The 14,080-nt window shown below is 29.6% G+C and overlaps 1 protein-coding gene across 3 annotated transcripts in view; it reads left to right on the forward strand.

Moving 5' to 3' along the window:
• The window catches only part of LOC107445741 (MAM and LDL-receptor class A domain-containing protein 1), a 58,586-nt gene that overhangs the window by 31,114 nt on the left and 13,392 nt on the right, over positions 1 to 14,080 (forward strand). For all 3 annotated transcript variants that reach the window (XM_071185384.1, XM_043046934.2, XM_071185383.1), the window contains exons 3-11: positions 1,645 to 1,681; positions 4,104 to 4,286; positions 5,884 to 6,155; positions 7,259 to 7,352; positions 7,825 to 7,971; positions 9,348 to 9,431; positions 11,413 to 11,606; positions 13,514 to 13,598; positions 14,005 to 14,031. In XM_071185384.1, coding sequence (XP_071041485.1) covers positions 1,645 to 1,681; positions 4,104 to 4,286; positions 5,884 to 6,155; positions 7,259 to 7,352; positions 7,825 to 7,971; positions 9,348 to 9,431; positions 11,413 to 11,606; positions 13,514 to 13,598; positions 14,005 to 14,031 — 1,123 coding nt within the window. The remainder of the gene's footprint in view (positions 1 to 1,644; positions 1,682 to 4,103; positions 4,287 to 5,883; positions 6,156 to 7,258; positions 7,353 to 7,824; positions 7,972 to 9,347; positions 9,432 to 11,412; positions 11,607 to 13,513; positions 13,599 to 14,004; positions 14,032 to 14,080) is intronic.

Consider the following 14,080-nt stretch of genomic DNA (forward strand, 5'->3'; position numbering starts at 1 on the left):
TTTTTTTAAATATAAATATTTAAAAAATTTTTGTGCAAAATTTTTCTGCACATGCATTTGAATATAAATTTCTGAGATTTTAAATCTGTTATTTTACCTTAATTTTAATTAAAAAATATTTTAAAACCTGCTGATTACCTATAGTATAATTAAATTTCAATATAATGCATGGCAACTGTTGGTAGTTTTGAAGTTTATATATTTTTTTGGCAAACTTTAGTTTTTGACATTTTTGACGGGTTTTTGACGGTTTAAACCAGTATTATACCCTTGTCATGTCAAAAACCACTTTTTGACGTCAAAAACACAACCCTGCTTATAGTGCATCTAATAAGTTGGCCAGGAATGCAAGCTTAATAAATTCTAATACTAAAACATTTTAATACTAACCATTAATAATAATAATTAAATGCTCACATCTCTTTCCTGATCAAGAATTTTAAATTCTCAAACTTTATATTATTATCTTTCAAATCGTAAACTTTATTAAAAAAAAAATCAGTACTTGTCTGCTATTGGTACTATGAAGACAAGTTTGCCAACAAGTGATTTACTCAGGTCACCGTTTACTGATAATACACATAATTGCATCGAGTATGACAATATCGTGAATATTCTACACAGCGATAATTATTGAATACAATAATATCGTGAATGTTGCTGCATTTTATTGGTGTAACAAAAATATTGACAACAATGTAGAAATTAGATCAATAAGGAAAATAACGCAACAATATTTTTGACAATGCAACAAGATATTATGATTTTTTTTTCATATGGTCTGACCGATAAGTAGAAGATGAGAGTTTCTTTTTGCTTTAAAATGTATTGTTTACTGCTTTAGATTGGTGTATTATTTTAACTTAAAGAAGTTTATAGCAGATAAAATTCGTATCATCTTGTCGAAAAAACTCTTACAAATGAAATTAATTGGCTCACATAATAAATGAGAGCAAATAAATGCACAGTTTGATTTTTATAAAGTTTCTAATTTGATTTATTAACCATCAAAAGCGTCTTTGAGATAATCAGCAAACTGATTCTTTGTTTTTTTTAATGTTAGCATATGTTGTACTAAACATTTTAATAACAAATTTACCAAGAACAAGTAAGAAATACAGATTAAATCATCTTTCACTTGAACATTTTAAGTGTATAATACAAGCATATTGTTTTGATTGAAAGATTTTAAACTATAGATTTTAAACTTAATTCTACTTATTTAAAAAGGCTGACCAGCTGGTTGCTGGATTTGGCTAATTTATATATAAATGTAACTTTTTTTTCCTGTGTAGTGGTTGCTAGAATCATTTAATAGTAAATTTATAAATTCAGGAGTTAGAAAGAAAAATGTAATGTTTTTGCAATTTTAAGAATAAATTTTACGCCAAATCCTTAAAAGTTAGCAGTTATGCAATAATGGCAATTTTAGAAACAAGCAACACAATTTATGAAATTATTTTTTCAGCCATTTTAATTAATTTGGCCGATCACTGGGGGCTATTTTATGGTCTCTTCTGATAATTCACCTTACTTCTACTTTATAATCACAAAAGCTCATTTAAAATATTGGCGCGTTAATTTGCTTAAATGAAATACTTTATTAAATAATGTCTAACTAGTATTGTGCATTTTTTATTTCAGGTAGGTCCTATTGTTGTTAGAACAGCAATGAATTATGGTAAGTAATATCTGACTTGAACTTTTTTGATTGATAGGCAGAAAGAGATAGAAGGAGAGGGATATACATTTTGACCCTTTTCTGTCATAGGGCAGTTCTCAATCGCCGATAACTTTCAATAAAATACATTTACAACGGGTTGAACAAAATGATACTAAAGTTCTAGTAGACAAAAATAAGGTGCAAAAACATACAAAGAATGAAAAGAAATCGGACACTTTAATAATTTTTAAACCAATGATTTATCAAGTACTATATTGAACTTTAAATGTGTTTAATTTATTAGTGCAGACAATAATTTAAGGTATGAAATCAGGCACGAAATTTTTTTTTTCGAAATCAATGTGACATTTTTTCGTCGAATTCGTAATCTTCATCTTCCTAATATAAGCTGCAATCTTAAAAATATCGTCCCCAGAATTTAAGCTGGAGATAAATTGAATATTTGGGCATTTGAAACCTAATTTCAAATATTTCAAAAGCTTAAGAAAGTCATACATTATCGTGCAAAAGTTTTTGGTCAACGCGTGAAAGGCATTTTAACCTTTCTCAGCTGGGTTTTTTTATTTTTTTATTTTTTTAAATTTTTTTTGTAGAGATGTTTTTCGTCTTATTTAGTCAAGCCAGCATATATATTACACCTGATTTCAGAATTTTTACTTTTCTTGCAATTTGATGGACAATGTAATCTTCTTCGTATTCAATTTAAATCTTTGCACTCAGTTCAGTTGAATATTTATTTTTTAATCTAATTCTTCAAAAAGAAATGTCAATAATAAATTAAAGTTAATATCACGATTTCTGTAAGTAAGTATACAAAACTTATGATTATTTGTTAACATTGCATCTTTCAATCGTATTTTCATCCTATTCTTAGATGTAAGAAAATCGCTTCACGAAAAACAAATACCCGACTGATATGAAAATTGCATTAGATTTAAAGTGACTTTCAAAGTGCTAACTTTGCTTTCTGGTTGATAAGCATATTAAGAATGTTTAGAAATAAAATTATACATTATTTATTACATTTCCAATCAACCATCTATAATATTGAGTTTGACCAAGGACTTTTGCACACTAGTGTATTTGTAAATTTTATGTCCCGAGATCTATATAGAATATTTAAGAATTAAGCTGATGCTCTTGAAGTGTCTGATTTAGTCATGACATTGATTAAAATTATATTAAAATTTGTACACTTTCACAACTCAAAATACTTTCTACCGTTATGACATTTAAGATTAAAAAATAATAAATAATTATAAAGAATAATTTTTGTATGAATTTTCTCTGGATAAACAAGTTTTATAATTGTATGCAGAATATTTTTAATGCGCTTCATTAGTTATTAAGATATGGCGAAATATGCAAATAATTAAATTAATGTTAACGTTAAATTAACGTAAACTTTTGCCCACTCTTCTAACTGCACATTTAAGATCTTATTTTCCAACTGCGGCTATTCTCATAGATTAAAAAAACAGACTCGTAGAAAAAGAGAAGTTTATTCAGAGACTGTTTGCTTTTAAATCTGATTTTGTAAATTAAAATATTGTCTGTAATAAACATATTTACGATTATGTTTTTGAACTATTTAGATTGAATGCTAGTAGGTAGACATCCGATTATTAGATCAAAAATTATTAAGGTATTCGCTTTTGTCGTTTGCGCGGTTTCCTTCTTATTTTTGTTTTTGAATTTTTGTATTAAATTTTATAAAATGACTAAGTTTAAAAAGATGCAAGAATTTGTATGTTTTACAATTGAAATAATTTTCGAACATCACTAAGTTGAATAATATAAAATAATAAATAATTTAAAAAAAGTTTCTTTCTGCATGTATTCTTGGATAAACGATTTTTATAATCCTTTTGCTAAATCAATAATTGGATTCATTGTTTTCCTAATTGCGGCTCATTTCTTAAAAAAATAGAATCTAAAAAAAATTACTTTTATTCTAAGAAAAAACATTTTTGTATCGAATTTCGTTATTTAAAAATCGCTTCACTAATTAAAACATTTTTTCCGTCGATCTATTGAACAGTCTGATGAAAATCCGATACTTAGATCAAAAGTGTTTCCTATGTTTTAATTTTTTAGTTTGCGTACAATGCATTCGTTAAATTAATAAGCTGGTTCTCAAAAATGCATTCCTTAAATTAATAATCTGGTTAAAATAAAAAATTGGTTTAATAATGAATCAGCTAACTCCAAAGTTAACAGCTGAATGTATATAAAACTAGCTGAATACATTCAATTCCAGAGCTTCTTAGCTGAAATGCATTTAAAATAAATTTAATAATGGTGAAATGGTGGATATATTTTTTCATGTTAAGTACAAGAGCTTGCACTTAAGTGAACTTAACTAATAAGAACTTTCTGTTTTTAACATTAATTATGCATTTGAAATTCCTTTTCATAGCATACAACAACTACACTCTGGGTCCTTGCAATTTTACCGATAGAGAGGGTTTTGCATCAGCATGTGACTTCGACCTGCATTATCCTGAAGGCAATCTATCCATGTTCAACTGGGAACTTGGATGTGGCGAAGGTGCCTTCTGGGCTGGAGGCCCACCCGTTGACAACAATAGCACGGCTAAAGGTATAATGATGCTTACTATTAAAGTATTGTAGAAACATAATTATAAACGTAATTATAAACTAGACATTTGAATTGTTCAAGAGAGCATTTTCGTTATGAAAAACGCCATAACTTTTGTTGTGGTCTTAGGCTGTTATAGCACTGGAGGTACGATTGTTCTTGTTTTCCAGTGACGCCATCTATGATTGGGAATTCGACTTTCGCCACACCCATATGTCACATCCGTTTATAGGGCTGACCCATTCATAAATCCATTCATTCATCCACAGATCTTAAATCTGATCTGAACCAGAGAACTATCAATATCCAAACCAGTGACCCCAAAGGTATAATTTTCTATAGGAACATGGAGGACCTTGTGACCCGACAAATTTAGCGAGTACCAGTTACCATTTACTGCACGAGGAGTCTTTTGCCGGCTGGATTCGAACTCTCGTTCTCACGATCGCGAGTCCTGTGCCCTGCCAACCAGGTTATCCCGGTCCACATCATAACTTTACTGCCAGGATAGGATATTTTAAGCCAATTTTTTAAATATGAATATTCTAAATAAGAACAGGTCTTATTAAAAAATTTACATTCCCATATTATAATTTTTAAAAATAATTTCTAATATTTGAATTTTCTTCAATATTTTTATCGGAAGCTGAATTATTAGATTGCCTTGAGTAAACAGTTTATAATTACTTATTAATCTTTTTTTACAAAACATATCGAGATATCTTTAAATTGTACAAACTATTTCTCGTTTCCTACGTAATTAAGGGTTTCACTATTAATTATGACTAATATTAAATACCCATGCTAGGTACGACCAATATTATTACGTTGAGCATTGGTCAGTCATTGGTGACTAACAGTGTAAAACATGATATAAAACTAAGGAATCTACATTGTCTTAAGCAATTACAGAAAATTTATTTAATTTTATTTATTACAAAACAAATTTTTATTTATTTCAATCTGTTAGAAGGGCACTTAGCATTGCAATTCTACAATACTTTCTCTTCGAAGTAGCGCACGTGACCTGACGAAGATTTCCTCGAAAATACGCATGGGGCTCAATGTGTTAACCCAATCATAGTTATGACCAGTAATAATGTCGAATGATATTAAGTGAGTCACGGTGGCTCTGGGTTCAGAGCGCTTGTCTGCCAATGCAATGAGGTGACCAAGGTTTAAATCCCCATGATGACTGATCAATACGAATTATGAAACCGACTCGCACTGACCACAGTGTTGACATAAAATATCCTCAGCGGTAGACGGATCATGGGTTAGAATCTCCGTGCATTCAGACTAACCATGGGAGGTTTTCATGGTTTTCCTCTCCGTACAACACAAATGCTGGTTTGTTCCCTTAAAAAATCCTCCACGAAAGCTAGTATGCCCCAATGCCTGATTCAATATTACCCTTGTCTTTTGGATTGGTTCAAAATTGCAAGGGTAATGAGTTGAACATTGATAGTCGTAAGCTAATAATTGTGTCGGTTGTTCAAAGTCTGTCGTAAAATAAAATAAAATTACATAAATTGTTAAGTACAAAAAATAAATAACTAATGCTTTTCATATACGTTTAATTTCTCTATATACATAGGTGGTTATGCCTTCATGGATTTATCGAGAATGTCGAGCGATGAGACTGGATTAATCCACAGAGCTTGGTTGCCAACACATCTACTAAATGCTACCTCACCAAAAGGCAAATGCCTTCGTTTCAGCTACAGCATTGATGGTTTGTCGGTAGGTGGTTTTAGAATATTGGTGAATGCAACAGATGTTACCTATACCATATGGGAGACCAAAGATTCTACTGGGGGAGAGTGGGAAAGTGGAAAGGTGTCCTTCACTTGCGAAACACCTTACAGAGTAAGTCTAAGAGTTGAAAACTTTATTTTTTTAAAGAAGCTTCTTCAATGATTCTACAGCTCAGAGTAGGCTCTCGGTTTTGGAGTTAGTTCCTAATCTAATAAGTGCAACCATTTGAGATTTTGTTACCCAGTTTTCCGAACCTGTCAGCTTGGCCGATAAAGCACCGTTGTTCTAGTACCAAGTTTTCAATAATGATAAAAGTTTTTTTCCTCGTTTTTCAAAATGATTCAGATCTCTTTTCCTAAAGATTGCAACCGTTTGAGAGTTTTTTTTATCCTGTTTTTGACTCTGTTACTTTTGTTGATAAAACTCGGTAGTTCTGGTATCGCGTATTTAAATTAGGTTTTCAACAATAATAAAAAAAATTTTTTTTTTCTTATTTTTCAAAATGATCGAGATTTTGTTCATAAAGATTGCAATCATTTTATATTTTGTTGCCCTACCATTCGAGAGCTTATTAGTTTTAGTGAAACAACTCAGTAGTTCTGGTATCAAGTATTGAAATTAGGTTTTCAACATTGTTAAAAAAATTTTCCTCATTTTTTTAAGATGATCTAGATTTTTTCTTGAAGATTGCAATCATTTTGATAATTAGTTTCCTTGCCCTTTGAAAATTTATTAGTTTACGCTACAAAACTCAGTAGTTCCTGTATCAGGTATTGAAATTAGGTGCTCAATAATGATAAAATAGTTTAGCAATAATGATAAATTTTTTACCGTGTCTTACAAATACATATTATCTTGGCCGTCAAGCATCTCTTAGTAATTCTTGTATCCAATATTGAAATTGGGTGTTCAGCAATTATAAAAAGTGTTTTTTAAAAATTTTTAAAATAAAAAGTTAAATATTCTAAAAAAGTGATGTTTTCTTTTAGGAAAACGAAACTCTAACAGTAAACTCCAACAGAATGATTTAATTCCATTATAATAATTTTCCGCTTAGCTATCATAAGTAAAAAGGAGCCGTTGAAAAAAAAAATTGGAGAAAATATGAAAGTTATAAATGTATTTTTAAAATGCACCAGTACTTTCTAAGCAGATTCACTGTGCCAAATTTTCCACTATATATTTATTAATATTATGACAATTGTTCTTTTCAGTTGGTAATGGAAGCCTTTCCAAGAGAAACGTACTTAAAAAGAAGGGGATACGTTGCCGTCGACGACTTTCATTTAGTCGATGGATTTTGTGGAAGTATGTAGGTTTTTTTTAATTGTACATTATTATCAAATTTATTACGGATATTTTTTTCGATTATTCTAAGCTAACCATTTATCCATTTTAAGCTATCGAATCATTTTCTAAACAAATAAGAAATTGACATTTAAAAATTGTTCTAAAATATAGTCTGTCTTATATTTAAAAAAAAAATGTTCAAACCAAATGAGAAATTATATAATTTACCATTTATTTATCTATAATTTTAAAATTATTTAGTTTCATACTAAATAAGATATGGCAGTAACTTTGCGAGTGGTATTAACACACTGTGGTGCAGAAACGTTTACATTTTAGTTCAAATGTTGTCGCTATTAACACACTTTACTAATTAGCCTCAATATTATCACCATTTCATTAAAGTCTCAATAACAGTGATGTATGGTGTTAGTTTATCTTAAGAATAAATTTATGTTGTAGAAAGGTGTTTAATTTTATTATTAAACAGGTGATTGTACTTTCGAACACGATTTCTGTAACTGGACGAACTCAAATACTAGCGATGAATTTGATTGGAAGATGGGAAGAGGCAGCAGCAGTTCTGTAACTGGCCCATCCCGAGATCATGGAAGCAGTGTCACATGGAGGGAGACAGGTAACAATTTCATAAAATGCAGCTTATAATATATAGAATATAGGAAGGCTTTATTTGAAGAGTAATCTAGGCCCAAGTATTAAGATAACGGAGTTATTTTTGCTTATAAGTCATTTATATCTTATTTTGAAATTTTGTGGGTGTATGTCTACTCTCAGACTCCAAAGAGTTTTAACCATTCTATTCGTATGTCTGCTCTCGGCCATCAAATATATTTAACCGTTCTAGTATGTCTGCTCTCAGACACCAAAGATCATTAACTATTTTAATAGTATGTCTACTCTCAGTCACCACAGATTTTTAACCGTTCCAGTTATGTCCACTCTCAGCCACCAAAGATTTTTACCATTCTAGTCGTATATCTACTCTTAGCCACCAATTTTTTTTACCCTTTCTAGTCGTATGGCTGCTCTCAGCCACCACAGCAAAGAACTATACTTATCTTAATAGTATAGACTAAAGTGAAGAACTGTTAATTTCAGTGGATAAACTTTGAAAATGTATAAAACTCAAAATAATACTTTACAAATTACGTTGAAGCGTAATAGCATTTTTTTCTTGAATAAAAAAAACTATTTTCTTCATTATTCTGCATATTATTTTCGTGTGACAAACAATTGTTCTTACAATAAACATGAATTTCCATTAGTTAGACAACTATGAATAAAATAAATACTACCGTAAAGGAATAAAATAGTACAGTGCGACAAAAAAAAAGCTGAACGCTAAATAATATTTGATAGGATTTTCTCTTTCTAGGACTCAATCTTAATAGTTCACGGGGGTAAATTCAAATATGCTAACTAATTAGAGCAGACGATATTTTAAGTTGCGAAATCAGACACAGAAGCGTACGTTCTCTAAATTAACATACCCTTTTTTCAACAGATTTGTATTCCTGACCGTTAAAATATGGGGAATGGCTACAATCTGCAAAATATGATTCCAATAGTTAGGTCCGATGAACGATCAAATGTTTGAGCATAATATTACTTATACTTTTTGCGTATTCCTCAAAATCTCGAGAATTTTTAAGGCAAATTATAGAAATTTTGCTCGCAATTTTAATGACTAGTCATTAATGCCGATACCGTGATACCATCAATGTACTGAATTACCTTGCAATCGGATAAAGATATTGATTGGGACTAACAGTCAAACATTTATTCATAAGTAATCTTTCTTCACACATAAAGTTCTGCATTTGAATGATGTTGTCTCCCTTTAATAACTAATATTTTCTTCAACAGTGCCAATCATATTTTGCTTACTATTTTTATTACAGCGAAAACATTTTTAACGGTAATTATTTTCCAAACTTGTTTGTATAAAATTAATTTTTAATTTTATTTAAAAAAAATATTTTAATGTTTCAGGTGGTTATGCATACATAGATTCTGCTTATCCAAACAGACCTGGCGATAAAGCTCAACTTTGGAGTCCAGTTCTAAATCAACATGGTCAGTACACAACGAGTTAAATCTAAGGAAAACTATTTGAATGATTTTTTTCTCCCTTTTTCATCAGGGTTTGATAACTTTTAAATAGTTCAGCGTAATTTCAAAAGTTTGGTGTTCGCTCTTTTCCGCTGAAGCTTAATTTTGAATTCCGTTCTTATTTTCGTTCAATTAAGAACAGCTTATTATTTTATAGTTTTTTTTCAGTACTTTTTAAAATTTTTCTGAAGGAAATTTAATTTCAAAATTCGATTTGGTAATAAAGGCATCAGGAGGTTGAAAACTTACCATAGAACATGCTACCGCTAATAGCATTGAGTAGGTGAAAATCACAATAGACTCAAGCAGGATGCTTTCACCGGAACATAATCAGAGAGACTTTTCACTATGGAGTTAACTTAGTCAGTCTCTAGTTTATGTGACGCTTGTGCATTTCATAGAGCGGATTGTCATCACTTCTGCAGAAATCAAAAACACACTTGTCATTTTTTAGAGCATCTTTGAATAATTTTTACTTTGTTGACTGTGCAATGATGCCAGAGGGTGTCAATTCGAATTGTAACGATAACTGAAATAAATTTCTTTGCAGTTAACAAGTTGGTAGTATTTTTAGCTGTTTTCTAGCACAGCGATGAAACCTGCTTGGTCTTTGGGATATTCATCCTCTATGCGTTTTGTCATCACCATATTCTATGATAATCTTTCCTTTTGGCACTTTTTTTTACCTCTTTGAATATGTTAATCTAACTGCAGAGCATCCTGTATTCTATACAAAATTTCAACTAAAATCATTCAACACTGCTCTTCATTTTCCGATTTTGAATTTTGGAAGTCATTCTATATCTTGAAAAATTTTAATGATTTAGTTAATGATCTTTCTAGTATTTCACCTTTTCCCAATAATTAAAAGTTCATTTTAATAGAATCTGTTGCATCCTGGGGCTCTCACAAAATGATCTCACACCTGTTTCCTATCGTCTCTTTCTTATTTTCTTGTTTAAACTTGTCCCTTGGTCCCCATTTGTGAGACTACTTCACACTTGCACTATCTCTACCATCATCTTGTGTTTGGACACTGACGAAAGCTCCTGTTCATGGTACTGAAATTATAATATGTTCATTTATGTACTTTCATTAATGCTTTATTTGTTTTTTGCTTCAATCTACATAGCACAAACTATACTTTATCCTCTGCAGGATATCTTGCATTTAATTTTAACTAAAATAAATATTTTTCTATACTTAACACTTAACAGTTTAATTAAAAATTGGTGTAAATACATTTTTTATATTCATTCTAAAAGTTTGAGTTTTCGTTCTGTGTGATTATTGTCTAATGTTAATCATCAATTAGTTATTGCTGGGTATCACTTAAAATATTATGTTGGATATTTAGTGATATGTTTATCCATTAAATTCCTTTATGATATCCTTTAATGACAGGTTTATCCATTAAATTCCCTTATGATATCCTTTAGTGATAGGTCTACCCATTAAATTCCTTAATGATATACTTTAATGATAGGTCTATCCATTAAATTCCTTTATGATATCCTTTAATGATAGGTCTATCCATTAAATTCCTTAATGATATCCTTTAATGATAGGTCTATCCATTAAATTCCTTTATGATATCCTTTAATGATAGGTCCATCCATTAAATTCCTTCATGATATCCTTTAATGATAGGTCTACCCATTAAATTCCTTCATGATATCCTTTAATGATAGGTTTATCCATTAAATTCCCTTATGATATCTTTTAATGATAGGTCTACCCATTAAATTCCTTCATGATATCCTTTAATGATAGGTCTATCCATTAAATTCCTTTATGATATCTTTTAATGATAGGTCTATCCATTAAATTCCTTCATGGTATCCTTTAATGATAGGTCTATCCATTAAATTCCTTTATGATATCCTTTAATGACAGGTTTATCCATTAAATTCCAGATTTAATTCTTTGAAATATTTCTTTACAGGAAATGGAAGTGCCCTTTGTTTAAGCTTCTGGACGTCACTTTATGGGTCAGGCGTCGGGGCCTTAAGAGTTTACATGTACGATAACACTACGAATGCAACGGGAGACCCCATATGGGAACTCTACTCGGGTACCCGTACACCTGACCAGTGGTATAAAGGAGAAGTGCCACTTTCACTTCCAAGGCCATTTAGGGTAATAGGAGTCAAATTTCATATTATTTATTTGATGAAGATAATAGATGTAAACTAAAATGCCAAGATTTGTTATATATATTGCTAACATTTGTTATCTGCTTATGTTATATTTTTGAAATTATATATTGAAACAACAGTTTCAAAAATTTGGCGTAACTACCACTATAAATATTAAATATCGATTCACTAGTATATAATACATGTTAACTTGATCCCATATTGAGGTAACTTTTGATAGATGAAGATTAGCATCGTCGATCATTAAATTCCCTTACAAAACGAATAGTAAACCCTACTGAACAATAATTTGAGAGAGGACATTATTTTATGCACACTTACGCTGTTTGGAGACAAAGAAGTATGTTTCATTATGAGGTGTTTACTGTAACTGCTCCCCTCGTATCTGAAAAACTCCTATTAAAACAAAATAAAGCTTAAATTAAATATAACAGGGTACTAATTAGCCACCAGATCTACCCCTAGGGTAAAATATTCTCTTCTGAAGTTTCAGTTCATTTACTTTTATACTAGCAAACATTTCAAGCTGGCGCCTTCGTGGTGTAACGATTACGCTGTCCGCCTTCTACCAGAGAGGCCCTGAATTCAAATCTCAGCTGGAATGATTACCTCTTATTTTTAAAAACGTTGATAACAATTTAAAATTTTTTTAAAATCCAAAATCATAAATTATTATTTCGTAATTTAAATTGTTTAAAAAAGTATAAAAGCTAACGCGGTGAGTAATTTGTTTCCTGTCCAAGGTTTTCCATCATGGTTTTTATTTTAAGTTTAATTTTGGAATGCTCATAGAAATTTTCATGATGCATATTTCTCTTGTTGGTATATATTTTTATACTTTTTGCCAAAAGTGAAATCATAAAAACCTATACAGTAGAGGTCATCGTAAATTACAATTTAAACAGAGTAAAAAAAAATATTTAGATTTGACGACTTTTTATCTAGATGTAAAGGGAATATAAAAAATGCTTAAAATGATATGCATTTGCCGTACAGAATTCTTAAGAACAACATTTAAGTTTTGATCGAATTCTAAATCAGTTTATATTATTTTACTTCAATATTAATTTGATTGACATCAATAATGACTGTTACGCCCTCTAATGTGAAAATTTTTACTGTTTTACTTTTGATAAGGTTTTTAAAGAATTAATGTATAATAAGTGCGGTAACTACAGAACAGTCTGAGTATTTAATGAACTAAATAAATTACAAAGTATTGAAAGGGTATATGACAAATTACCAGTAGTATATTGTCTATTAATTTTCCTATTGCCATTGTCAACGCGTCCTATCTATGTGTGCTCACTGTATGTTATGTTTCGATAAATGTGTCTATGTATTACTGTCAACGTATGTATTGGCTGTGTTAACATATATATAAATGGAAAAAGAATTAAAGTTGCGCTAACTATAATATTATCTTCGTTACGTAATTGTGGAATGCTTTGAACATTTAAAATATAACTAACTAGAAATTATGGCACTTAAATTATCACGATTACATGGATCGTGTTTTATTAATTAAATAATATAAATTACAACACTGACGAGCAGATAATGTGACAAAATTAAGGCTGTTTTTTAAAGCTTTTTCCCATATTAAAAGGTAAAAAGGTGAGAATCTTCTAAAAGGTAAAAATCTTCCAATAGAACTTTTGCGCCATTTCATTATCAGTTTTTACCATTATATATTATAAAATATATTATTATATATTATAATGATACCATTATATGTTATAAAACGCGTTAAACAAAACTCTGCCTAACAGTTATTAACAGCTGTTATGAAAAATTTTCGCAAAAAACATTCTAAGTTGAACTTTTTTAGTAGTCTTCTTCGTAGAACTTTTAGAACATGTTCATTATTAATTAAAATAATTTCAGGTTATATTTGAAGCAGAAATCAATTTGCCTGGAGAGAGTGATATTGCTATTGATGATATTGCTTTAAACAATGGATCATGTCCAAGTGAGTAAAAAGAAACTCATTGTTGCAGACTTAAACATTTTTCGCATGAAATTAAATTTCATATGCTCAAAATTGCCTTTCTCAATAAAGAATTGAAATTAAAATGAAGTTGTTAAAATTAATGAAGCTGTTAAAATATATTTCATCATTATATTTTTTTCAAACATTCAAAGTTTAAGATAAATAATATTGTTTTATTATTGAAAGCTCAAGTTTATTAACTAAATAATATTTATTACATTTATTACTTTGATTATTTTTTAAAAAAATATACTTTTTATATTTATTTCTCAAAAATAAAACTTAGAATATTGATTATTTTTAAAATAAAAATAAAATGTTTGTGAAAAGAATTTAAATATTATATGAAGAATATTTAAATATTAATATAAAATATTTATTTTAGGTATTCCAAGAGAAGCTAGTAAATCAGGTAAGAAAAATATCTAAATTAATTATTACATCCTGTATTCTATACAAAA

Source organism: Parasteatoda tepidariorum, chromosome 9 (assembly GCF_043381705.1).
Source record: "Parasteatoda tepidariorum isolate YZ-2023 chromosome 9, CAS_Ptep_4.0, whole genome shotgun sequence".
Classification (NCBI taxonomy): domain Eukaryota; kingdom Metazoa; phylum Arthropoda; class Arachnida; order Araneae; family Theridiidae; genus Parasteatoda; species Parasteatoda tepidariorum.